The sequence below is a fragment of the Bubalus bubalis genome, chromosome 6 (genome assembly GCF_019923935.1).
Source record: "Bubalus bubalis isolate 160015118507 breed Murrah chromosome 6, NDDB_SH_1, whole genome shotgun sequence".
Lineage (NCBI taxonomy): Eukaryota > Metazoa > Chordata > Mammalia > Artiodactyla > Bovidae > Bubalus > Bubalus bubalis.
The window spans coordinates 110,576,326-110,604,024 of NC_059162.1; the positions used below are offsets into that span (position 1 = coordinate 110,576,326).

Consider the following 27,699-nt stretch of genomic DNA (forward strand, 5'->3'; position numbering starts at 1 on the left):
AGCCGGTTAACCTCGTCTGAAGCCGGGAGCTCATCCCACCTCACAGCCATCCCACCGGCTCGATGTTATTAACCCACTTTGGAGAGGAGCTGCACTTGCTCTCCCAGAGTCCCAGTGGAACTTGGGTTCAAAGTCAAGTGTTCTGACTAGAAGTCCATGAACTTTCCCCTGAGACACACAACTGCTTATTCACTAAGCTTCATTCTCTTTGCAGACAATCCACGGGCCTAAAACTGCAACTGGGGATAAAGGCTAGACTTGACCCAGAGCAAGGAGCATGACCCCCCAGGAGTGCTGGGGGTCCTCTTGCTGCTGCTGCTGCTGCTAAGTCACATCAGTCCTTACCTGGCTAGATCACGTGCAGCCTGTGCAGGGGCCAAAAAGTTGATGAAAGGAGTCAATAAAGCTCACCAAGGTTGAAGGAGCAAAGGTCACCTTGAATCAGTGAATGAATTGAATTTTATTAAGCCCTGACCGTGGACCCCACACTTTGGAGGCATGTGCACGTATATTCTCTCATTAAAGCCCTCCTCACAGCGCCGGCCTTGTTCAGCTGGGCTCATCATCTCCGTTGTATACAAAAGGAAACCGAGGTTCAGCTCCGGGTGGTAACTTGCGTAAGGTCACACAGCTGGTGCAGGTGGCAGGAACCTGGGGAGAAAGGATTTGAACCCAGGCTACCTGACTCTCCCTCTTGTCTGCCCCTACTCTCAGCTCAGCACCCCCATCCCCAAGGCTGCACCTTGGCTTCCGGTTCCTTCCAACCCAGGCCTGATCAGGCAGCCCCTCACAGCATGGTTTTCTTCACGTGGTCTTGAGGGTGGTCTGGTAAGAGTGGAGGGGGAACATCTGAGCCCAGAAAGATGAGGTCGCCTGAGAGGAGATCGCCCTGTTTGGAAGAAGAGGTGACCCAGTCCAGGCGGTGGTCCATGTTCTCAGACCGGGCTTTCCTGGCTGCCAGGCACTCCCGGCATCTCTTGCTCACCAGGTAGGCCAGCTCCACCAGATTGAGGATGATGCAGATGAGGGCCGTGATCACCATGAAGAGAGTGAAGATGTTCTTTTCCTCGGGCTTGGAGATGAAGCAGTCCACCACGTTGGGACACGGGGCCGCGTGGCACTTGACCACACGGGGGAGGGTGTATCTGGGGTAGATGGAGTGGAACACATAGAGGAAGGTGGCATCCACGCCGGCCTTGAACACCAGGCTGCAGACGTATGTCCACCAGAGCCCTCCCCGCTTCTTGCCGGGGTCCAGGTAGAGGCGCCCTCCGTCCTTCCCAATGGCCTCTTGGTGCTTCTTCTCCCGGGCCTGGCGGTAGGCCACGTGCATGACCACGAGCAGTGAGGGGCACGTGACCAGGATGAGCTGCAGGGCCCAGAGGCGCACGTGGGACACAGGGAAGAACTCGTCGAAGCACACGTTGGAGCAGCCCGGCTGGCGAGTGTCGCAGTCGAAGTCCTTGTGGTCGTCGCTCCACACTCGCTCGGCTGTCACCAGGTACACCAGCACACGGAAGATGAAGACCAGGGACAGCCAGATACGCCCGAAGGCCGTGGAGTACTTGTTGGCCCCGCTCAGGAGCCCCTCGAAGATCCCCCAGTTCATGGTGACCCCTGGTGTTCGCAGCTGCTGCGGAGAGAGGATGATGGTCATTTCCCACGTTTAGAGAGCACTCCCTCTCCTGCTTTATAGAACCGGGTCATCAGCTTTGATCCTCATGGCCATGGAAGAGCTGGGCTCTATCCTCGTCCCCTTTACAGATGGGGGAACTCAGGTTCAGAGGGGTTATGCAGGGTCACCTGATCAGGTGCAGAGGTGGGCCTGGAGCACAGGTAATTCAGCCCAGAACCAACTCTCCCCCATAAAAGTAAGCAAAGCCACCTGCTCCTCCCAGGGCTTAAGGGGGTGGCTAATGCCACCTTCCCTCTCTGTCCTAATCTTGACCCCTCCCCCTCCTCAGTGGTCCAGATTTTGGAATGACTTTTTTTTCCTTTCTGAGCACGGTTCTCTCCCCTTAGGCAGCCTCCTCCCAAGGGGAGCCTGTTCTGTGCCTTTTACTCGGCTTGGGAGATGGGGCTAAAGAGAAGGTTGGAACTTTGTCCCCAAACTCCCATCTGGTCTAACATTAGAAATATCCAGACAGTTGTCCTGCTCATGTGTGACTCATCTGAAGCAAGGCCAATGGCAAACCAGCTAAAAAAAGGAGGGAACATTGATTCTCTTTGTATGTTAGGCTTCATAGAGGAGCCTCGTGTTCTTGTGCTTCCCAAACTGGCATTCCTTGGAACCCTGCTCAGTGGCCTGGCAACAGAAGCAAAGAGAAGGATTCCATGTTTAAGAGAGGTAGGCAAGCACTGTGTTCAGTGCAAAGTTAAACAGGTCCCTTTGCTTGACCCTGTGAATACATTCACATTATGAATAAGGGGTCAGAATAGGTAGCACTGCACCAACTCTTCTGATCACAGAAACTTTTTTTTTTGTCATCTTGTGGGACAGCCTTGTCAAGACACCAAAATGAGAAATGCCATTTTGGTCAGTTCTACTGGTGAGTTTGTGAACACACAGGAATCCAATTTACCTCCAATTAGGCAACGTGACAATGGTTCAGAGTGAGGAGTGCCTGTGTGTGCTCTTGGAAACTCTGTCAGGTTCCTGGGGGGTCCACTGATGCATGCAGCATGGTCTTAGCCCCCTGGGCTCCCCAGAACCTCAGGGAGCCTGTCTGCACAGCCTCCTGCTTTAAGGGGTTCCTGCTGCCATTTCCAAGTCTGCTCCATATCGGAGGTCACCATGCTGTTCTCCCCTTCACGTCCTGCCCCCCAGATTATCTGAGCACTTGGCATGAATCAGTACAGCAACTGTGCAAAAGGGTACAGGTTTTATTCCCTGTTTACAGATGCGGAAAGTGGAGCACAAAGAGGTTAGTTCATTTGCCCACAGTGACAGAGATGGTAAGCAGCAGAGCTGGGATTTGAACCCAGGCAGGCTAGCTTCATGGCCCATGCTCTGGGTCTGGGCCCCTTTCCTCAGATTTTGGGAAGCTGCCTGCTGTGCACAGTCCCTGCCCCAGCCCCACAGATCCCCAGGGAGGGAGGCTGGAGTGACTCTGCCCTCTACCCTGTCTCTCTGCTGTCCTGTCTATACCACCTACAACTTGAATGTGGGGCCCCTGCTCTGAATTACCCGCCGGTCTCTGCTCAGTCCTGCCTGAGGTGGGCGGAACCCCTGGCAGCTTCTCAGGGAGCATCTGAGGAGGCTCCAGCCCAGGGGCTCCCTGCCCAGCCCAACCCAGAGCGGGGGCGGGGTTTCGCAGGCCCAGGCAGGGATGCCCCACCTGCTCAGCTCCTGGCCCCTCTGTGAGCCCCTCTCCCCCTCAGTCCCTGGCTCCCACCTCTGCTCACAGCTGAGGAGGAAGGGGGAGAACCCAGAGCAGGAGCGGGAGGCGCCCTTCCCTTCTCCACCGTCAGGATGGCCATGTGCCCCGGCCACTCCCCTGACTCGCAGTCAGCGAAGTCTTCCCGCATCTGGGTGTGCCAGGTGTACCGAGGGCACCTCTGGACACAGATGGCCTTTGGCCTTACCTGAGCAGCTACTCCTCAGGGCTCTCTGGGCACCGAGTCCTGGCCGCCAGCACTCCAACTCGGCGGGCAGCCGGCACTCATGTCAGAACCAGGGAGGCTGTTTGGGAAAACCTAGGACAGAGCCCGCAGATTTCGGCAGGCAGCCTGGGTGTGCCGCGGGCCAGGAGGAGGAGCAGCTGGGCCGGGAACTGCCATTGGCTGGGCCCCAGCCTCCCAGGACTGCCTCTCCTGAGGCCCAGGAGACTTATGGTTGCCCTCCTTTCAGGGCGCTGAGCCTAAAAATCCTGGCATCCTCTTGGGGACAACCACAGGTCCACTCTGACCCCCGGCTTGTCTTCCTATCCCTGGCCTTGTGTGGGAGGAGCCAAGGCCTGTCCTCTCCAGAAATTCCTTCTGATTCTTCCTGGAACTCTGTGGGCTGCTCCAGACTCTCCTCCCTCTCCAGTTACTCCTCAGGGCCTTTTGTTCTCACGGCTTCAGTGACCTGTGGAACTGAGTCCCAAATTCTGTCTCCAGCCCACATGCTTTTGCCTATTTATAGCCCCCACCTGGATGCCTTTCCCTCACCTTTCTCCTTGCCTGGCCTACTCTTCCAAGAAGCTTTCCCTGATTGTGCAGCCCCAGATGGCTTAGGGCCTCATCTCAGGGCTTCCACGGCCCTGAGCTTTCACATTATCATCGGATGGCATTGAAATAGTTGAACTTGCTCCAGGTGGGACTCACCTGTTGAATGAGCAAATCAGTCCTCACCAATGGACATTTTTTAGGGGCTTGTCCTCAGCAAGATGCAACACAGATCAGCCCCAGACCCTCAGGAACTCACCCACTTGGTCTTAATTACCAGCTGATAAGTCCAGCACCAGCTGCACAGCCTCTTACGACTGCACAGATGTCAGGGGACAGTCGCAAGGCCCAGGCTCCCACTGCTGCTGGAATCTAGTTCAGTCTTTGCACCCTGACACTGAGCGCATAAGGGCTTACACAGAAAGTCAACCTCTCCTCTACATACACAGCCCCATCTCTCCCCAAAATATGTACACCGAGCCCCTCCCCAACCCCTGTGCAGGTGCCTGTCCTTCACCCTCCACCCCTGGCCCTGAGGAGCTACTCTCTACCCCATTCTTTAAATTCAAGAATCATTCCTGAGATTTGGCTCTGAGCCAGGTACTGTGTTTGGCGCTAGGTTACACGGATAAAGAGAGGATCAGGAGCGGTTGACAGGGTCTCCCTACTTGGGTGTGGGCTCAGTCTCTTCAGTCGTGTCTGACTCTTTGTGACCCCATGGACTGCAGCCCGCCAGGCTCTTCTGTCCATGGGACTCTCCAGGCAAGAACACTGGAGTGGGTTGCCACGCCCTCCTCCTCCAGGGGATCTTCCCTACCCAGGGACTGAACTAACGTCTTGTGTCTCCTGCATTGGCAGGCGGGTTCTTTACCACTAGCACCCCCTGGCACACAGATGGGCCCAGAGACACACAGGTATAAAGATGTCCTTGAGGGGGAGCTCCAGTAGAAGGGACTTGGGGTGGGCAAGTCCTGTCCAGAGCAGGTGCCTCCCTGTCTAATGGGGCAGGCAGATGAAGGAATTGCCTGACGGCAGGGGACATCTGCATCTGGGTATCACTCCCCTACAGCTGGAGCTCAAGCACCGCTACATATGGGTCCAGCCCTGGATCTGGAACCTCACAACCCTGGACTTGAACCTCACCTCTGGTGCGTTCAGGCCTGTCTCTCGGGTGCACAATGAGGCATATTGCGCCCGTGAGGTGTGCCCTGTAAGGACAACATGTGCAGTGCAGGGCGGTGGCTTTGTGGCCTGAATCCGGCCTGGCCGCTGCCTCTCCCTGCTGGGCATCAGTTCCCTGTCTGTGCAGTGCGACGGTAGCACCACCTACCTCAGAGGGTTGGCACAAGGATTAGCCCAGCCAACAGAGGCACAGTGCCAGACAGTGCCTGGCACAGAGGAGGCCTTTCCTGCCACTGCCTCTGGCGTGTGAGCTGCCTGCACACGTCTGGCATGTGGTGGGTCCCCATACGGCTTCCCCTCTCTTTCCCTACTCCTCACCTCCTCTTCCCTGAGATGAAGGAAGGCAGAGAAAGGATGGGAGACAGACAGCTCACCAGAGAAAATCTCACGGGATGGATGATGTCTTTGGGACAAAAAGACAGAACCTGGGTCAGGCAGTGCCTGTTGGGGAGTGGGGAGGGTAGGCAGGGCATACCCTGGAGGGCTTCTCGTTAGTGCCTGGATGCAGCCTGTTGGGTTAGCTTCTAAGATGTTCTTTATCAGCAGGTCACTTGGGCCTGAATTCAATGGACGATGTGTCCGAGAGCCACAAACACTGCAGGTCCACAGCAAGCGTGGCACATCCCACACGCACACGCTCTTACACACAGGCCACACTTTGGCCCAGTGCTACACACGTGTGGGGCAGCGCTGGACCCTGGACGCCTAGGATGGGGCCTGTTAGGTACCATGTTAGGCCTCCGTTTACGTTTATGGAATGAATGATGTGTGAAGCGCATGCACTCTGCAAAGAGAGAGACACACACAACTACCCCCTCTGCATTCTTCCTCCACGCTATCACCGAGTACAGGAGAGAGGAGACACGTGACTAGATTGGATATGACACTGTGATCAGAGCCAAAGAGACATGGAACAGAGAGGGAGTGTCAAGTTCTGCCAGAGGAAGACCCAGACAAGGTGACATGTAAGCTGGGTCTTGAAGGACGTGTAGGAATTCATCAAGAGGCAACAAGGAGGAAAGGCCTTTGAGGCAGAGAGCTTAGAGCCTGCAGTGAAAGATGATGGAAAAGCTTTGGAGAGTGGGTTGAAGGAGGGAGTGGTGGGTGTAAGGCGAGTGCAGAGAAAAAGAGAGTGAGCAGGGCAGTCAGATAAGAAAAGGAAATTTATTAGAGGGAAGAGAGAGGGTGACTGGCTCTTAGGAGAACCAGTGTCCTCCCTTTCTGACAGAGTCCTTAGACTCCACCCATGAAAAGCTCTCTGGAAGGATGTCACGTAGCCAGAGGTCTAGAATCTGGTGATCTCGCAGCTTTGAGAAGACAGGCGCCAGTGAGATAACAGGATGCCATTTGGGCAATTTGGTCAGTCTCACAGATCACTGTGATTTATTCTTTGCTTGCTGGCTTGCGAAGTCGACATAACGAGCCATCTTATCAATAAGACCCCATGTGGGCCCTATCAGTGGTGGCGCTAAAAAGCAAGGATGTTCTGGACCAAGAAAGATCTGGAACACTCTGCTAAGTGGTCTGGATTATCTCCTGTGCAGAGGGAGGCCTCAGGGAAGGAAGGAGGCTACGTGATCAGATGAGTATGGTCAGTTCTCATTCTCTGTGGTAGTGATGTTCTGTAAGTCACCACAAACACTGAATTAGCAAATCCAGAGACTTCAGCAGGGGAAATATAGGGGATGGTTCCTACGAGCCTCTGACCATGACATTTTCATCAACTGATCAATATATAACCATGTTTTATGTGTGTTTCTCTTGAAACATACCTTACTTATATACAGTGTGGAATTATTAATGTTGAACTCACAGCCAACAGCACTATAACTCACTCCTGAACAAAGCTCATCCTTCTATCCTTTTTTTATTTTTGGCCTTGGCATGCAGGGTCTTAGTTCCCCAACCAGGGATTGAACCTGTGCCCCCTTGCAGCAGAAGCACAGTGTCTTAACCACTGGACCCAAATATCCCCCCAAAAAACTCATCTAACACTGGTATTTTCTCCCCAAGGCCCGCCACAACCTTTCTGTGCTTGGGAATACCAGACAATTTCAGTGCCATACTTGGAGGCCAGTTTAAACAGCAGAATCACCTCCACAAGCCCAAAAATGTGAAAAAAATAGCAACCAATTGACCTCCCATGGGACATTTGTTTACAGTATCAGCTGAAAGTGGAAGGCAAAGCATCTGCTTGTTCAACCTCAGCTGGGACCTTGCACATCAGGCAACTCAAGCATTCCACTGCCCTGTGCCTGTCCACAGGTGACAGCGAAGGCATTGATTTCGGGGTTAAACAAGTAAATTTTAGTGACTCGATGAACTCACCCATATGGAATCTGTAAACATGATGCTTGTAAATATCTGTAAAAATGATGCTTGTATGTGTAGAAAGCTCCCTCTGTGCAAGAGAAGAGGCATGTGAGACGAGTTTAAAAAAACAGTTTACAGGAGGAGAGCAAGTTGTTGGAGGTGGGGAGGGGAAGATGATGGGAGGTTCTTCCCGGATGTTCGGGAGTTAGTGGGTTCAGTGTTCCACGTGCTGGATGAGAGGGTGTGGAGGGCGGTCACGTGGACTGTTCATAGCCAGCAGTTGGCAGCAATAGCTGGGGAGGTACTTTGGGGCTTCCCAGTCCCAAGGAGGTGGTGGGAGCCACTGGAGTGGACCGGGTGGCTTTGGGAGAGTGTGTGGAGTGAGAAGAGATGATGGTCCAGGCAGAGCTCTCAGGAGCACTGACGTTTTAGGAAGCAGATCAGAAAGATGCTGTTGGAGGAGAAAGCAAAGACAGGGCGGAGAGGAGGAGACCTAGTGTCAGAGAGGCTGTCAGGTCCCTGGGGACTTTTGCTAGAGGGATTTCTGCAGAGTGATGGGGACGGAAGCCAGAGAGCAGTGGGTGGGGAAAGTGCAGACTGCACGTGTTCAGGAAGCCGGCAAGTGAGGGAGATAGGCAGTGGGAATCAGGGCTGGAGAAGGGCTTGCTCCTTCTGGGGAGATGGGAACAGACGTGTCAAAGGAGCTGCTGCAGAGCCATTTGACCTGCAAATAGACCTGCCATCCTCTCCCCTCCGCACTCTGCTCTTTCTTGTTCCCTGGCTCCTTCTCTGCCCTCTGTGTTCCCCCAGTCCTTAGCCCAGGCATTCCCGACTCTTGTCATCACCTCTGACATGTTCTGGCTTGGACTGACCCCTACCTGTTCTCCCAGTTAATGGGTGTAGGGTAGGTGAGAGCAGGAGTCTTTTCCAGCGACCAGTTATCCCCCCAGGCTCCCTTCTGAATGCACAGGCACCAGGACCTGATACCCTACCAGTTACCTATTAAAACTGCTATTCCTAACAGCGAGCATACTTTGGGTCCTGCAGTAACAAGCTAGGTCTGCCTGTGGGGCCAAGGTGGTGTCTTTTCACTTCCCACTCGGGAGGTGGGGAGGTTGGGTGATTGGGTAATAATGTCAGTTTCATCACTGGATGCCTCCTCTGTGCCAGAAACTGGGCCAAACCCTCTAAATGCATCAGGCGTGTAACACTGCCCACTCTTCTCTCTCTAAGAGAGAGAACTACCTCACCCCTCTCTAAGATGTTGCCCACTTGTAGCAGTCATCTTTGGAAAATGCAAAACATGGTAAAACAGGCCTTAAAATGTTCCAGGTTTTTCAGAGTCTCCCCCCATTGTCTTGAAATAAAAAATGTCTTATTGTTGGACTTCCCTGGTGGTCCAGTGGTTACGAATATGCCTGCCAATACAGGGGACATGGGTTCAAGCCTGGTCTGGGGAGATCACACACGTGGTGGGGCAACCAAATCTATGTTCTGTAACTACTGAAGCCCAAATACTCTAGAGCCTGTGCTCCGCAAAGAGAGAGGCCACCGAGATGAGAAGCCCGTGCAGCAACGAAGCCCAACCCAAAATAAATGAAAAATCTCCTGTTGGCTAATATGGCCTGTAAAGTCTTGAGCCATCTGGCCTCTGCCACCCTTTGTTTCCTTCCGTGTTTGTGCTTTAGCACCGTGGCCTTCTTTTAGTTCTTAGAATGGAGGAATCTCTTTGTTATCTCAGGGCCTTTGCACATACCTTAATGCTCTTTCTTCATTTTCTCTGAGGAAAGGTTCAGTGACCCACAACAGACTGAGGCCGACCTGCCTGTGAGTGTTTGAGGGTCTCCTGTGGAGGCATGGGTCAGCTGTCGCCTGCTGCAGGGCCAAGGGCACCAGCAGCAGCAGTCTTGGGAGGTTGGCATAAGTCCTCTTAGAGGTTGCCAACAGCCCTCCCATAGAGCCTGTAGTCATGAATCTGAGCAAACTCTGGAAGATAGAGAAGGACAGGGAATCCTGGTGTGCTGCAGTCCATGGGGTCGAAAAGAGTCTAAACAACAACAAAACAACAAGAGCTTGTAGACCCTAGGATTGGGTTGCCTCAGGCCAAACAACGAACAGGGAGGGAGCACAGCAGACAACTGGATTAAAAATTTACTGAGCATGGCCCAGAGCACCAGAGCAAGATCCAGTTTTCCCCTTAGTCTGTCCCTCCCATCAGGAAGCTTGCACAAGCCTCTTATCCTCATCTATGAGACAGAAGAAGCAAGAACTACAATCCACAGACTCCAGAATGAAAACTATAATCACAGAAAGCTAACCAAAATGATCACGTGGATCACAGCCTGTGCAACCCCATGAAGCTATGAGCCATGCCATAGATGGACGGGTCATAATGGAGAGTTCTCTGGAGAAGGGATGGCAAACCACTCCAGTATTCTTGCCTTGAGAGTCCCATGAACAGAATGAAAAGGCAAAAAGATATGACATTGGAAGATGAGCACCCCAGGTTGGTAGGTATCCAATATGCTCCTGGGGAAGAACAGAGAAATAACTCCAGAAAGAATGAAGGGGCTGGGTCAAAGCACAAGGGATGTGCCTGGTGGTGAAAGGAAAGTCTGATGATGTAAAGAACAATGTTGCACGTGTGCTAAGTCGCTTCAGTGGTGTCCAACTCTGCGATCGATGAACTGTAGCCCATCAGGCTCCTCTGTCCATGAGATTCTCCAGGCAAGAATACTGGAGTGGGTTTCCATGCCTTCCTCTGGGGGATCTTCCTGATCTAGGGATTGAAATTGCCTCTCCTGTGGTTCCTGCATTGTAGCCAGATTCCTTACCACTGAACCAACAGGCATGCCCAAATACCTTTAGTTTCTCTGTAAGAGGAAGCCAATATTCAGTAATTAATGTTTTGGTATCTTATTTGGGAATGACCCAGCTATTCAATAAACTTTCCTCACTTAATTTAGTATAACTCTAGAATTTCAAGTTACAAAAATCTGGAGAGAATATTTTAGACATATTTCTAAAGCATAATCATTCTAAACAGCTTATCTGAAAGCTTCCTCATTTACATTTTCTTTCCTTAAAAGTTTCTTTATATGGAATTGGGCCACCACCCACTGGTGGGAGTGTCATTTAGCTTTCAGTTTCAGTCAGTTCAGTCACTCAGTCATGTCCAAGTCTTTGCGACCCCATGAACTGCAGCACGCCAGGCTTCCCTGTCCATCACCAAATCCTGGAGCTTACTCAAACTCATGTCCGTTGAGTCAGTGATAACATCCAACCATCTCATCCTCTGTCATCTCCTTCTCCTCCCGCCTTCAATCTTTCCCAGCATCAGGGTCTTTTCAAATGAGTCAGTTCTTCCCATCAGGTGGCCAAAGTATTGGAGTTTCAGCTTCAGCATCAGTCCTTCCAATGAATATTCAGGATTCATTTCCTTTAGGATAGACTGGTTGGATCTCTTTGCAGTCCAAGGGACTCTCAAGAGTCTTCTCCAACACCACAGTTCAAAAGCATCCATTCTTCAGTGCTCAGCTTTCTTTATAGTCCAACTCTCACATCCATACATGACTACTGGAAAAACCATAGCCTTGACTAGATGGACCTTCTTTGGCAAAGTAATATCTCTGCTTTTTCATATGCTGTCTAGGTTGGTCATAGCTTTTCTTCCAAGGAGCAAGTGTCTTTTAATTTCATGGCTGCAGTCACCATCTGCAAGGATTTTAGAGCCCAGAAAAATAAAGTCTGTCACTGTTTCCATTGTTTCTCCATCTATTTGCCATGAAGTGGTGGGACCAGATGCCATGATCTTAGTTTTCTGAATGCTGAGTTTTAAGCCAATTTTTTCACTCTCCTCTTTCAGTTTCATCAAGAGGCTCTTTAGTTCTTTGCTTTCTGCCATAAGGGTGATGTCATCTGCATATCTGAAGTTATTGATATTTCTCCCAGCAATCTTAATTCCAGCTTGTGCTTCATCCAGCTTGGCATTTCGCATGATGTACTCTGCATATAAGTTAAATAAGCAGGGTGACAATATACAGCCTTGATGTACTCCTTTCCCTATTTGGAACAAGTCCGATGTTCCATGTCCAACTCTAACTGTTGCTTCTTGACCTGCACACAGATTTCTCAGGAGGCAGGTCAGGTGGTCTGGTATTCCCGTCTCTTGAATTTTCCACAGTTGTGATGCATACAGTCAAAGGCTTTGGCATAGTCACTAAAGCAAAAGTAGGTGTTTTTTCTTGGAGAAGGCAATGGCACCCCACTGCAGTACTCTTGCCTGGAAAATCCCGTGGAAGGAGGAGCCTGGAAGGCTGCAGTCCATTTGGTTGCTGAGGGTCAGACACGACCGAGCGACTTCACTTTCACTTTCACTTTCCACTTTCATGCATTGGAGAAGGAAATGGCAACCCACTCCAGTATTCTTGCCTGGAGAATCCCAGGGATGGGGGAGCCTGGTGGGCTACTGTCTATGGGGTCGCACAGAGTCGGACATGACTGAAGTGACTTAGCAGTAGCAGCAGATGTTTCTCTGGAACTTTCTTGCTTTTTCGACGATCGAGCAGATGTTGGCAATTTGATCTCTGGTTCCCCTGCCTTTTCTAAATCCAGCTTGAACATCAGGAAGTTCATGGTTCACATACTATTGAAGTCTGGCTTGGAGAATTTTGAGCATTACTTTGCTAGCATGTGAGATGAGTGCAATTGTGCGGTAGTTTGAACATTCTTTGGCATTGCCTTTCTTTGGGATTGGAGTGAAAACTGACCTTTTCCAGTCCTGTGGCCACTGCTGAGTTTTCCAGATTTGCTGGCATATTGAGTGCAGCACTTTCACAGCATCATCTTTCAGGATTTGAAATAGCTCAACTGGAATTCCATCACCTCCACTAGCTTTGTTCATAGTGATGCTTTCTAAGGCTCATTTGACTTCACATTCCAGGATGTCTGGCTCTAGGTGAGTGACCACACTATCGTGATTGTCTGGGTCATGAAGATCTTTGTTGTATCATTCTTCTGTGTATTCTTGCCACCTCTTCTTAATATCTTCTGCTTCTCTTAGGTCCATACCATTTCTGTCCTTTATTGTGCCCATCTTTGCATGAAATGTTCCCTTAATATCTCTAATTTTCTTGAAGAGATCTCTAGTCTTTCCCATTATATTGTTTTCCTCTATTTCTTTGCATTGATCACTGAGGAAGGCTTTCTTACCTCTCCTTGCTATTCTTTGGAACTCTGCATTCAAATCAGTATATCTCTCCTTTTCTCCTTTGCCTTTAGCTTCTCTTCTTTTCTGAGCTATTTTTAAGGCAACTTCAGACAACCATTTTGCCTTTTTTGCAGTTCTTTTTCTTGGGGATGATCTTGATCACTGCCTCCTGTACAATGTCATGAACCTCTGTCCATAGTTCTTCAGGGACTCTGTGTATCAGATCTAATCCCTTGAATCTATTTGTCACTTCCACTGTATAATCAAAAGGTATTTGATTTAGGTCATATCTGAGTGGTCTAGTGGTTTTGCCAACTTTCTTCAATTTAAGTCTGAATTTGGCAATAAGGAGTTCATGTTCTGAGCCACAGTCAGCTCCAGGTCGTGTTTTTGCTGACTGTATAGAGCTTCTCCATCTTTAGCTGCAAAGAATATAATCAATCTAATTATCACCATCTGGTGATGTCCATGTGTAGAGTCTTCTCTTGTATTGTTGGAAGAGGGTGTTTGCTATGACCAGTGTGTTCTCTTGGCAAAACTCTGTTAGCCTTTGCCCTGCTTCATTTTGTACTCCTAGGCCAAGTTTGCCTGTTATTCCCAGTATCACTTGACTCCCTACTTTTGCATTCTAGTCTCCTATAATGAAAAGGACATCGTTTTTTGGATGTTAGTTTCACTGATTCCTAAAATGTCGATGTTCACTCTTGCCATCTCCTGTTTGACCATTTCCAATTTGCCTTGATTCATGGACCTAACATTCCAGGTTCCTATGCAATATTGCTCTTTACAGCATCAGACCTTGCTTCTATCACCAGTCACATCCACAACTGGGTGTTGTTTTTGCTTTGGCTTTGTCTCTTCATTCTTTCTAGAGTTATTTCTCCACTGATCTCAAATAGCATATTGGGCACCTACCGACCTGGAGAGTTCCTCTTTCAGTGTCCTATCTTTTTGCCCTTTCATACTGTTCATGGAGTTCTCAAGGCAAGAATACTGAAGTGGTTTAGCATTCCCTTCTCCAGTGGACCACATTTTGTCAGAACTCTCCACCATGACCTGTCCATCTCGGGTGGCCCTACACTGCATGGCTCATAGTTTCATTGAGTTAGACAAGGCTGTGGTCCATGTGATCAGTTTGGTTAGTTCTCTGTGATTGTGGTTTTCAGTCTGTCTGTCCTCTGATGGATAAGGATAAGAGGCTTATGGAAGCTTTCTGATGGGAGAGATAGACTGAGGGGGAGATTGGGTCTGGTTCTGATAGGCAGGGCCACACTCAGTACATCTTTAATCCAATTTTCTGTTGATGGGTGGGGCTGTGTTCCCTCCCTGTTGTTTGACCTGAGGCCAAACTATGGTGGAGGTAAGGAAGATAATGGCGACCCCCTTCAAAAACCAAGTGACCTCCTTCACTTAGCTTGCTGATGTGTTATAAAGAATGTATACTGAAGCTCAAGTACTAGTCCACTATCTTGGACTGATTTGCTTCTAATTAATCCATTTCATGTCCTCAGGCTACCTCATTCCTTCAAAGTTTGTGCCCTGCCCCTTCCCTCCTATTTTATCCCCCATGCCCCACCCCCAGATTTTACTCCCATACTCTTATTGGAAGCAGAAGGGTGATGTCCATCTTATGTAACTGCTTCAAGGCTGAGCAGGGGTGTCCACTCTGCCTGTCAGGGAGTGAAAATCTCTGGACTGCGATGTGGGGGCCCCAGGGGCGGGGCGGTTTCTGATTTTAGTCAGTTTGGGCTGGAATCCTTGCATAACCATCACCTTAATGAGGAGCTATTGTAACTGCTTCTATGCCTTCCTATGAATCGTGTTGATAATGAAGGGCTTCTCTGGTGGCTCAGATGGTAAAGAATCTGCCCATGATGCTAGAGACCTGGGTTTGATACCTGGGTTGGGAAAATCCCCTGGAGAAAGGAATGGCAACCCACTCCAGTATTCTTGACCGGAGAATTCCATGGACAGACAAGCAAGCTACAGGCCATGAGATCACAGTCAAACACGACTGAGTGATTAACACTTTCATTTTCCTTGATAATGAAACACTTTTTGTAACAGCATCAGAGTACAAAAAGGTATGGTTAAACATCTGATTAATTGATAAAGAAACTGGGTTACAGGAGCCAGAAGTATGAATGATCATATTTAACATACAAAATAATGCTAGCGAAATGTTTCTCTTTAAGACAACTTGGGGGCCATCTCATGTGTCCCAAAGCTAGCTGGAAATCAAAAGAACTTTAATTAAAATTTGATATTAGGAAGCTTGTCAAAAAGTTTTAAAACACTTGATTAAGATCATCAGTCAGTGTGAGACAATATACTTCCTTAAAGTGACCACAGATGTCAAAGGTAAATCATACAGATCACTTAAAGGCACAGAAACTCACATGATCTGTCATCAAAAGTAAATCATACAGATCACTTAAAGGCACAGAAACTCACATGATCTGTCATCAAAAGTAAATCATACAGATCACTTAAAGGCACAGAAACTCACATGATCCTTCATCAAAAGCAGTGTTTCAAGAATACTTGAGGGAGAAACCAAATCCAGTCTTGTTCTAGTCCCTTTCTAACAAAAAATCCATTTATCCAACTAAACTGGGTCCAATCTCAGAGAATCCTAATCATACATAATTCAATATCTGATTTCTTACATCTTCTACTGAAAAACACATATCTTACTTTTCTTAGAAGTTCTTCTTTTTGTTTTTTTTTTTTTTACGTTGAGTTACTTTTCTTGTTGACAAATCTGTAAAAGATGGAATAAGGTCTTATTTGACCTCTAATACACCTGGGTACAACAATAATACTATACTTAACATTGATAACTCTAAGGACATTTCTATATTAATCAAACCAACAAGTTTAAGCCACTTTCAATAGTAGATATCAATTCAGTACTGAATCTTTCCCAGATCATGGGTCCTAAAATTTATCTTGGCCAATTTTCTATAGATTTAATTTTAAGTGCTTACTTTCAAGTCAATTAAAATAGTCCATTTACAAGTTAACTTTTACATAAAGACTGAATGAGAAATCTCAATTTTTTCCTCTTGAGTTCAAAAGGCTTTTCCCCATTCCCCACTCTATTTTTTTCTCCCGAGGGCCTGGGCACAGGGAGAGAAATACCAGTTGTTTTTCATGGGGGCATAGTTGAAGATCTCCTAGTCTTGTAAAAATACCCTGAAGGGGTGGTGGCTTCAAGATGGAACAAATCTTACCCATAACAAGGCTGGTCAAAGAGGGAAAATCCCAACCACTCTTTTGCCACAGGCAGAGCCTGAAGCAACGGGGAAGGGTTTCCTGCTGTTGCCACGTGTGAGCCCTGTCTTGTTACCAATATTTACCACAGTCATTACGAGTACTGACATATAGATCAACAAACAAACATTAATATCAAGTAGTAATCTGATACTGAATATTTCCCAGTTCACATGAACCTGAAATCCTTTAGCTTAATTTCTCTTGCACTTAGAATTGTTTGATTTTTAAGTGCCTACCTCCCAGTGGTAAAGAATCTGCCTGCCAATGCAGGAAACTCAAGAGATACAGGTTGGATCCCTGGGTCAGGAAGATCCCCCGGAAAAGGGAATGGCAGCCCACTCCAGTATTCTTGCCTGGAGAGCTCCATGGACAGAGGAGCCTGGTGGGCTACAGCCCGTGGGGTCCCATATAATTGGACACAACTGAACACCTAAACATGCACGTACTTTTCTTTAAGCCAATTAAATAGAGCTCACTTACAAATTAATCTCAGAAGCAATAAAAAGAGACAAAGATACATACTGAGATATACATATATCCAAACAGACACAACAAGAGATCTCATAACTTTGTTTTCCAAACTTAGTCATGAATCAGATATCATAATATAAAACACTAGTTTAAAAATAACAGTTGGAATAAGAAAAAAATTTTAAGGCTTCTTTTCCTGTTTTTTTTCTTTTTTTCTTTTCATTTTTAGGAATTAAAGATGGTTCAGATAAATGTCCCTGAGATCCATGGTCTCAAGGCACAAGGAAAGAAAAGCATCTTCTCCTAGTAGGACAATTTCATAAAAATTTTAACCAGTTTTCTCTGGAGTCTAAAGAATATTGTGGCAATACAGTAAAAAAAAAAAAAAAAAATCATCTTTTTCTGTGGTCATAGTTTCACAGCCCAAATTTAGACCAGTGGTCAAATTGGCCCTGATAACAAGAGCAGACTTGTCCCAGCAGGGATTTTTCCTCTGGGGAGGTGGGGTCTTGGTATGATCAGCCCCAGACTGTTAATTATAGAAGAATCCTGAACCTTAGGGAACTTCAGTCTATTTTCTCATCTTGTGGCAATAAAAATCTAATTGTAAGAGGGTCATTTTTAGGCCTCTTTTTTGGGCATTGGATCATAGCTGTATGTCCACCTGTCACTTAAAATGTTTCCAAAGGGCTTCTCATGCTGTGAGTGGGAGCTTAGAGGAAGTGCTCCCCGTTTCAGCTCAGGCAATTTATACCAGATGTCAGTGTGCTCAAACCAAAAGAGCCAAACCAAGCCAACCAAACTGAAGCAGAACCTCGCCAGCTGGAAGTCACACTAGAAATAAAATGGATGGCAAAGAGATGCCCAGAAGTCAAAAGCCAAATGGCACAAATGCCCTCAAATGTGACTTCCCAGTCCCACTAGACATGTGACCTTGTCCAACGCACACCTTACAAATGGAGTTGCCTTTCACAGGGAGAGCTCCCCAAATTGGAATCAAAGTTTCCCCAAACAGGCAAGGTCAAGGAAGCCCTGGTGTGCACTCCAGGAGACTTACCAAATTGCTGGCAGGTGTGTTGCGAGGTACCAAATGCCCTCTTTCTGATCCTCCAGAAGTAACGTCTTCTAGGAGTGGAAGTCTGGGGCAATGCAGAGAAGGGAAAACGAAAGTATCCTCAAGACAAAGAAAGCCCGGGCAGCTGCTAGGGCAACCTCTGCCCTGTTCTCCACGGCAGCCTCGAGTTCCACAGCCAAGGTGGTGGACGGGGTGTGACCAAGGCCCAACCCTACAGCAGGGGAACCCTGACCATCTGACCTCAGAGAAATCCTCCAACCTTCTACTCCCCTGGAGGAAGCTGGTGCAGAGAGAAATCCCCAAGCATCCAATCAAGCTGAGTGGCCCTGAGGGGCTGCCTGCCAGTGATCAGATCCAGGACGAGCCCCCAGGTTTGTTGCCAAAATCTTGGCTTTCTGTGCATCCATGTCAAACAGAAACACAGAAACAGAGTAATGGAGGAGAAGTAAGACTGGCTTTATTACTTTGCCAGGCAAAGGGGAACAGAGCAGGCTGTACCTCAAGAGCCGAGCCGGATATTGTAAAGAACAATGTTGCTTAGGAACCTGGAAAGTTAGATCCATGAATCAAGGTAAATTGGACGTGGTCAAGCAGGAGATGGTAAGAGTGAACACTGACATTTTATGAATGTGTTACATTTTGCACATTTACATTTTATGAAACAGTGAACTAAAATGGAAGGGGAATGGGTAAATTTAATTCACATGACCCTTTTATCTACTACTGTGGGCAAGAATCCCTTGGAAGAAATAGAGTAGCCCTCATAGTTAACAAAAGAGTCTGAAATGCAGTACTTGGGTGCGATCTCAAAAAAGATCGAATGATCTCTTTTCGTTTTCAAGGTAAATCATTCAGTATCACAGTAATCCAAGTCTATGCCTCAACCACTAATGCTGAAGAAGCTGAAGTTGAATGGTTCTATGAAGACCTATAAGAATTTATAGAACACACAAAAAAGTTGTCCTTTTCACCATAGAGGACTGGAATGTAAAAGTAGGAAATCAAGAGATACCTGGAGTAACAGGCAAGTTTGGTTTTGGAGTACAAAATGAAGCAGGGCAAAGGATAACAGTTTTGCCAAGAGAACACACTGGTCATAGCAAACACCCTCTTCCAACAACACAAGAGATGACTCTACACATGGACATCTCCAGATGGTCAACACCAAAATCAGACTGATTATATTCTTTGCAGCTAAAGATGGAGAAGCTCTATATAGTCAGCAAAAACAAGACCTGGAGCTGACTGTGGCTCAGAACACGAACCCCTCATTGAAAAATTCAGACTTAAATTGAAGAAAGTAGGGAAAACCACAGGAGCATTCAGGCATGACCTAAATCAAATTCCCTTTTGATTATACAGTGGAAGTGACCAATAGATTTAAGGGATCAGATCTAGTAGACAGAGTGCCTGAAGAACTATGGATGGAGGTTCATAACATTGTACAGGAGGCAGTGACCAAAACCATTCCAAAGAAAAAAAAAATGCAAGAAGGCAAAATGATTGTCTGATGCTGCTGCTAAGTCACTTCAGTCATGTCCGACTCTGTGCGACCCCACAGACGGCAGCCCACCAGGCTCCCCTGTCCCTGGGATTCTCCAGGCAAGAACACTGGAGTGGGTAAAGATTGTCTGAGGAGACTTTAAAATAGCTGAGAAAAGAAGAGACGTGAAAGGCAAAGGAAAAAGACATACCCAACAGAATGCAGAGTTCCAAAGAATAGCAAGGAGATAAGAAAGACTTCTTAAGAGAACAATGCAAAGAAATAGAGGAAAACAATAGAATGGGAAAGACTAGAGATCTCTTCAAGAAAATTGGAGATACCAAGGGAACACGTCATGCAAAAAGATGGGCACAATAAAAGGGAGAAACGGCAAAGACCTAACAAAAGCAGATGAGATTAAGAAGAGGTGGTAAGAATACACAGAACAACTATACAAAAAAGGTTTTAATGACCCAGATAATGATGATGGTGTGGGCACTCAACTAGAGCCAGACATCCTGGAGTGTGAAGTCAAGTGGGCCTTAGGAAGCATTACTAAGAACAAAGCTAGTGGAGGTGATGGAATGCCAGTTGACCTATTTCAAATCCTAAACGATCATGCTGTTAAAGTGCTGGACTCAATATGTCAGCAAATTTGGAAAACTCAGCAAATTTTGGACTGGAAAAGTCAGCTTTCATTCCAATCCCAAAGAAAGGCAATGTCAAAGAATGTCAAACTACTGCACAATTGTGCTCATTTCACATGCTGGCAAGGTAATGCTCAAAATCCTTCAATCTGGGCTTCAGCAGTACGTGAACTGAGAAGTTCCAGATGTACAAGCTGGTTTTAGGAAAGGCAAAGGAACCAGAGATCAAATTACCAACATCTGTTGAATCATAGAGAAAGCAAGAGAGTTCCAGAAAAACGTCTACTTCTGCTTAATTTCAACTATGCTAAAGCCTTTGACTGTGTGGGTCACAACATGCCACACCACCTGAGCTGCCTCCTGAGGGGCCTGCATGCAGGTCAAAAAGCAACAGTTAGAACCAGACATGGAACAACGGACTGGTTCAATATTGGGAAAGGGGTACATCAAGGCTGTATACTGCCCCCCTGCTTATTTAACTTCTATGTGGAGTACATCATGTGAAATGCTAGGCTGGATGGACCCCAAGCTGAAATCAAGATTGCTGGGAGAAATACCAACAACTTCAGATATACAAGGAAATCATTCTAATGGTAGAATGTGAAGAGGAACTAAAGAGTCTCTTGATGAAAGTGAAAGAGGAGAGTGAAAAAGCTGGCTTAAAACTCAACATTCAAAAAACTAAGATCATAGCATCTGATCCCATCACTTCATGGCAAATAGATGGGGGAAATGTGGAAAGAATGACAGATTTTTATTTTCTTGGGCTCCAAAATCACTGGGGATGGTGACTGCAGCCCCGAAATTAAAAGACGCTTGCTCCTTAGAAGAAAAGCCATGTCAAACCTAGACACTATCTTAAAAAGCAGAAACATCATCACTTTGCTGACAAAGGTCCATATAGGCAAAGTGAAAGTGAAGTTGCTCAGTCGCGTCCGACTCTTTGCGACCCCGTGGACTGTAGCCTACCAGGCTCCTCTGTCCATGGGATTTTCCAGGCAATAGTACTGGAGTGCATTGCCATTTCCTTCTCCAGGGGATCTTCCCGAGCCAGGGATCAAACTTGGGTCTCCCACATTGTAGACAGACGCTTAACCGTCTGAGCCACCAGGGAAGTCCATATAGTCAAAACTATGGTTTTTCCAGTAGTCATGTTCAGATGTGAGAGTTGGACCATAAAGAAGGCTGAGTGCTGAAGAACTGATGCTTTTGAATTGTGGTGCTTGATTCTTGAGTGTCCCTAGCAGAGCAAGGAGATCAAACCAGTCAATCTTAAAGGAAATGAACCCTGAATATTCACTGGAAGGACTGATACTGAAGCTGAAGCTGCAATACTTTGGCCACCTGATGTGAAGAGCCAACCAATTGGAAAAGACCCTGACGGCTGGGAAAGATGAAGGCAGGAGAGGGGATGACGTGGTTGGATGGCATTACGGACTCAATGGACATGAGTTTGAGCAAACTCTGGGAGACAGTGGAGGATAGGGAAGCCTGGCGTGCTGCAGTCCACGGGGTTGCAAAGAATCAGAAATGACTGAGTGGCAGAACAAGCTAGCTAGCATCAAGTTCCAGACATAAACGTCACTCTCAGAAAAGCCATCCTCAACCCTTGTAACTAGGTCAGGTTCTTTGCTTTTTATTCTCTTTGCATGTGCTTCTCCCTTGTGTCCCTATCACAGCTGCATCCCTAGAGTTATCGGTGTGCTTGTGTGTTTCATGTCCTTTTCTCCTTTAGACTATGATCTTCACAAGGACCAGGCCCAGAGGCTGGGCCATGGGAACCATGCTCGTTGCTGCATCTCCACCACCAGGCATGGCACCTGGCACATAGTAAGTGCTTTATGGATATTTGAAGATGAATGGAGGAATGATTCTGGTTGTCAAAAGTAAAAAAGCCACAACACTGCCAAATCCTTGGGCACGAGGGTGCTGAAGTGATACAGTTTTGAGAGCTCAGGCTATGGAACTCAGCTGCCTTAATTCCCAGCCCAGCAATCCTTCTTACTTCCCGTTCTGTAGACTCTGGCTATCTGGTTGGTTGGGTGGACATTCTTATTTTCTGCTGGCCCCAGGTGGGCACATAGCCATGCTCTTCCTTTGGGGCCCTAGACCCATTGCCAGTTGGTTCTTCATCTTCTTTATTAGAAACAAACAAACAAACAAACTTTGACTTTTTGGCCACACTGCACAGCATGGGGGATCTTAGTTTCCAGGCCAGGGATTGAACCTGCACTCCTTCCATTGGAAGTGCAGACTCCTAACCACTGGAGTGCAGGGGGAAGCCCCCCTCTGCCAGTTCTCCCTAAGCTCCAATTCTCAGCCAAGGGGGCTGGAGCTGGTTTTGCCCCTTGGCCTCTCTACTATTTCTGTGACTCTGGGCAGACTGGATCTTGGCAGCAGTGTGACCCACAATAGCTGAAGCTGGGGCCCAAAGGCTTCCACGGCTCTGCATCCCTCCAGCCAGGCCCACAGTAAGACTGAACTGATGCCCCAGTCACCGGGTGTCCTGCTGTCTTTGAGCAGCTTGTGTGACCTCCTTTGCAGAGGGTGGGGAGGCCGATGTACAGTTCTTGCCGTTTTGGCCACTGGTCACCACATTCTCCAGGGCTGGCATCCCAGGGCCAAGGACCTCCCTCTGGGCTCTGGCCTGGATGCTCAGCACCTCTGTGCAGTCATAGCCTAGTGTGGGGACCATATGGCTTATTGCAAACAATTGGACAGATCTGAATTTAAGTTTTGTTCCATCCGGTGGTCAGTACAGGTAGTGAGTGCTGTCAGAAACCAGGCCATTTCTCCTTTACCCGCTTTGTTTTGATGGTTGAGGGGACTTTTGTAAAGCCTGGTGATTTATAGCAGGAGGGCCCCCAGCGCCCAGTGGCCAGCACCCGCCTCTTGGCTGAGGCTCTCTTGGCTTCTGGGACCCCTCTGTCTGTGTATGGGGCAGCCTGGAAGTACCAGGGGGTTGATGCCTTCCCAGGGGCAGCCCTCAAATATTGATGGGTGGAAGTCAGGGCATGATTCCTCTAGCCTCCTCCCCGGTGGGTTGAGATAGCTATCTCAACCACATCCTAATCTTCCCCAGACTGAGTTCAATCCCCAGCATGACCGAGCCCAGTTGCTCACAGAAACTCACTCAATTACATACCCTTCACCATTTTCCTTCCATTCTCGGCCTTACCCCCCATTCCCATGGTCATGTTTCCTGGGATCACCTCCCCAAAAAGCAACTGGCTTGCAAATCTGCATCTCAGACTTGCCTTTTGGAGGGGCTCAAACTAAGACATCTGTTGTTGAACAAGCAGCAGCCTCATTCCTGCCCGATTCGATTCTGCCATCCTTACACTCACCAGCAAGCCTCATAAGCTTGCTCTTCTATGGACTGTTGACTGGCCCAGGGTGAAACTGACCTGAAACTGAGCTCATGAGTCACACTTACCTTGCTCAGTAGGTCAGCCCAATGTGACAATGTCACCCACGCTGATCTACCAAGGGTCCTTCCCTGAGGCTTTTGAACATGGGCAGGGATGAACACTGTGAGAAGTGAGGCTCTGGACCAGCTGGCAGCCTGCTGTTTGGAAATGCTGCTCTGCTGGGTGAGACGATAATCCACAGACAGAGAGGAAAGCAGAAACAAAAGTAGAGCAAGTGAATGCTTGGGAGACACTTGTGTCCCTGGCTCCATTTGTCTTTGGAACCCAGTGTTGTTCCCTACTGCTGCTGCTAAGTCGCTTCAGTCGTGTCCGACTCTGTGCGACCCCATAGACGGCAGCCCACCAGGCTCCCCCGTCCCTGGGATTCTCCAGGCAAGAACACTGGAGTGGGTTGCCATTTCCTTGTCCAATGCAGGAAAGTGAAAAGTGAAAGTGAAGTCGCTGAGTCTTGTCTGACTCTTAGTGACCCCATGGACTGTGGCCCACCAGGCTCCTCCATCCATGGGATTTTCCAGGCAAGAGTACTGGAGTGGGGTGCCATTGCCTTCTCCTGTTCCCTACTACATGGTTCCTTTGCCCAAGTCTGTTTAGTTTAGAGTTCCGTTTTTCCAGTAGTCATGAATGGATGTGAGAACTGGACCATAAAGAAGGCTGAATGCCAAAGAATTGATGTTTCGAACTGTGGTGCTGGAGAAGACTCTTGAGACTCTTGGACTGCAAGGAGTCCAAAAGTCAAACCAGTCAGTCCTAAAGGAAATGCTGAAGCTGAAGCTCCAATACTTTGGCCACCTGATGTAAAAAGCTAACTCATTGGAAAAGACTCTGATGCTGGGAAAGATTGAAGGCAAAAGGAGAAGAGGGCAGCAGATGATGAGATGATTAGATAGCATCACTGACTCAATGGACATGAGTTTGAACAAACTTTGAAAGATAGTGGAGGACAGAGGAGCCTGGCGTGCTGTAGTCCATAGGGGTTGCAGAGAGTTGGACCTAACTTAGCAACCGAACAATAACAACATTTGCAACCAAGAGTACTCTGTGTGACCTTGGGTTTGCCATTTAACAGAGTTTGGTGGATATCAGGTGTTGGAAAAGCGTTTGCTGACTGACAGACACTCTCCGGAACCTATTTTCCTCATTTGCATATTGGGGTCAATAATAATTACTTTATAGATTGTTGAAAGGATAACTGAGACAATGAAACGGAGAGGGCTTTGAAGGATCAGACCTAAGCAAAGAAGCAAAGAGCTCCCTTCTGCCCAGAAGACTGGCAGGGATGGAGTAGGGGTGGTGGGGTAGGGGTGGTGAGGGTTAGGAGGGAAGAGCTGGTGACGGGAGGCATCTTGGGTGAGGGTGCAGAGTCCTGCTGGGTCTGTGACTGGACAGGCCTGCTGGCCAGTAAGAACTGCATGGAGGTAATGATGATGATGTGAGTAGAGTGGGAAGAGAAGCTGGGAATTACTATTTTTTTTTTTCTTCCTTTTGAGAGAATCAATAAGCAGGGCAGGGAAGGAAATTAATGTTTATTGACTCTTACTTATGAATGTGCACTGGGTCTAACTCCTTGCACACATCAGAGAATACCAACTGGTGACCTGGAGGCAAATGTTTTGTTTGGCCTTCCTAGACCTTAAAGAAACATTTCACTAATTGCCAATGTACACAAATCTGGAGATTCCACATGAAAAGATGGTTGGGGGATGCTCTTGAAAAACTAGAAGTTTAGCAACATGGGGCCCATATTCCCTGTGGCATCAATAGCTGGAGTTACGAATGGCTGCCCGCTTCTGTATTCTAAATACAAGAGAAATTAGCTTAAATGAATTTCAGGTTCACGTGAACTGGGAAATATTCAATATTAAAAATCTAGTATTAATGTCTGTTTGCTAATCTAATATAGACATGTCTAAGAGTCATTAACATTAAGCACGGTATTTTCATTGTGCCTAGGTTTAATGTCCTGGAGGAGGGCATGGCAACCCGCTCCAGTATTCTTGCCTGGAGAATTCCACGGACAGAGGAGCCTGGTGGGCTGCAGTCCATAGGGTCCAAAGAGGCAGACACAGCCGAGCAACTAAGCACAGCACAGCCCCCCTCTGACAAGGCCTCTGCGCTCCAGTTTGAACTGACCCCTCCAGGCCTCTACACTCCTGTACGGGACTTGCCTGGCTCTACAGTCATTTGAGATGGTAATTTTGGACATTTACAACTCATCTTCCCAACAGTTTTGCAAGGTGGGTACCCTTAGCCCCATTTTACGAGCAAATGGAGGTTCAGAGGTGAAACTATCTGCTCCAGATCACACAGTTAAGAAATGATGAAGCTGGGATGGTAGGTCAATTCTTACTGACCCCGAAGTTCATTCTTCTGTCAAAACACAGGGGATGTTTGGCTGCAGGTAGAGAGGAGGAGGAGGCAGAGAGGTTTGGGATCAGTGACTGGGAAGAACGGGTGCCATGGATAGAAGCTGAGAGATCGGAGAGGCGGGGAGGGGGAAGATGATCTAGTCAGACCTGAGCATTGCCAATTTGAAGGGACCCCAGGCTGTCCAAGACAAAGGGGTCTGTTCCCAGGGGACTTTTAGGACATGGAAGCTGGTGCTGGTGTCTGTGGTAAACAGAGAAATGGGTGGTTATTGAGGATTCGCTGAGAGGAGGGAGGCAAGAATGATGTCGGATGTGTTACTGAGAACCTGGGTGGCTGGTGCTTCGGGACATCAGGAGGAGCAGGGGCAGACAGTGTGTCCAGATTTGGAGAGTTAAGGGCCAGTGGAATGAATGTACATGCGGAGATGTTCCAGGGAGAGCTGGCTGAGTGAGGCTGGAACACAGGCAAGCTCCAGGCTGGAGGTAATGGTCTAAAGATTAAGCTGTGATGAACAAGCAGACAAATGGCCCAGTCTGGGGTTTTGGGGGGCAGTGGGGTGTGGTGTGGTGGGGGTTAGGGGGGATGGGGTAGGGCAGGGGGTGGAGTGGGTGGGGTGGAGGGGTGAGGGACACAGGGCCGTAGTCCTGGTAGAGGTGGGAGGGATGCCCCTGCTCACTTTCTCTGACCTTCTGCAACCTAATGAGGACCCCACCCCGCCCGGCCCAGCGGGCTTCTCCCGTAATCAGCTTCCGGCTTCTCTGTAATCAGCTTCCCTGGGGATGTTTGTGGGAAATGGATGAGCGTAAGGCAGGCGGGGAAGGAGGGAGGAAGAACTGGTTATCGCTTCCCCTCGGCTCCAAGTGGATAATTACACAGTTCTCTGAGCCCCAGGACTGGGCCAGGCGGCAATCCATACACACAGCCTCTCAGAATTAATGGGACTCCAAGGGGTTTGAGATGGGGGAGGGCCAAGGCTGGGGGTGACTGAGGGGAGATGAACTAGAGACAGGAAGCCGCTGAGTCTGAAAGTGTCTGCAAAAGTAGGGTCAGAAAGAGAGATGGAGAGAGAGAGGGAAGGAAAGAGCAAGGAAACTGAAGTTCAGAGAGGTTAAGTCACCTGCTCAGTCACACAGCAGTGAGGTAGAGCTGGGCTTTGGCCGGTCTGTCTGCTTCCAGAGCTCCTAGTCTTCCATCGCTCTGTGGTTCAAGCCTTTGTCTTCACTGGGAAGTAACTGGGAAATGGGTCTGCAGGAACCCCCAGGCCACTACCTGGGGAAGAGCTTTTGGTTTCTGGAGACAGTGAAGAAAGAAAAGGGGGCTGGTATTACTTGTCTCTCAAACCTTGGCTCAGACTGAGACCATCGTCCGAGGGAGCTAAGGGCAAGGCACGCTTCCTCCCACCGTTAATCAGCAACTTTTTTCCATATCTGGTCCCTGCCCTGCCCACACCTTCCCAGCCTGTGCGCTCCTTGAGGGCAGAGCTGGGCTGGGAACATTTCTATCCTGGTACAGGACACTCAGTAAAGTTAAACACTGCGTGGAAAAGAGACAGTGACATTGGAGTCTGAATACATCTGAAGTTCGGGATACAGACCGTGTGAATGTTAATAGCTGGGTTTTGATAAGCATACCACCACGTTGTGTAAGAAGTTAACAGGAAAGAAACTAGGTGAAGGGTATACGGCAGCCTCCCCCGATGGCTCGGGGATAAAGAATCCGCCTGCAATGCAAGGGATGTGGGTTTGATCCCTGGGTCGGGAAGATCCCCTGGAGAAGGAAATGGCAACCTATTCCAGTATTCTTGCCTGAAAAATCCTATGGACAGAGGAGCCTGGTCGGCTGCACCCAAAGGGTTGCAAAGGGATGGACATGACTGAGCACGCAAGCACAAAGGGTATACAACAGCTCTCTGAACTGCGTGTGAATTTTTACATCATCTCCAAACGAGTTTATTAAAGGAAAATAATGGGGACAGATTCCAGCTGTTGGGGCAGGGAAGGGAGTTGATGATGGCTGGGCAGAGGTCAGGGCCCCAGAGAGGAGCTGGGCTGTGGACAGTTGACCCAGGTGTCCCACAGCAATGTTCTCACCCA

General features: G+C 48.3%; 1 protein-coding gene across 4 annotated transcripts; it reads right to left on the minus strand.

Moving 5' to 3' along the window:
* Nucleotides 1-607: 607 nt before the first annotated feature.
* GJB5 (gap junction protein beta 5) lies at nucleotides 608-27,305 on the minus strand. Of its 4 annotated transcripts, none has more exons than XM_044945278.2 (3): nucleotides 26,724-27,011; nucleotides 17,661-17,742; nucleotides 608-1,633 (listed from the first exon to the last, which is right to left on the minus strand). In XM_044945278.2, the coding sequence occupies exon 3, from the start codon at nucleotides 1,607-1,609 to the stop codon at nucleotides 788-790; it is 822 nt and encodes a 273-aa protein (XP_044801213.1). In that variant the 5' UTR covers nucleotides 1,610-1,633; nucleotides 17,661-17,742; nucleotides 26,724-27,011; the 3' UTR covers nucleotides 608-787. The 4 variants fall into 4 exon arrangements, 3 of the variants coding, with proteins under 3 accessions (XP_044801213.1, XP_006061349.1, XP_006061348.1); XR_006552005.2 differs by lacking the exon at nucleotides 608-1,633 and adding an exon at nucleotides 15,590-15,617 and having other exon boundaries at nucleotides 26,724-27,305; XM_006061287.4 differs by lacking the exons at nucleotides 17,661-17,742; nucleotides 26,724-27,011 and adding an exon at nucleotides 3,586-4,522 and having other exon boundaries at nucleotides 608-1,630.
* Between the last annotated feature and the right edge of the window lie 394 nt (nucleotides 27,306-27,699).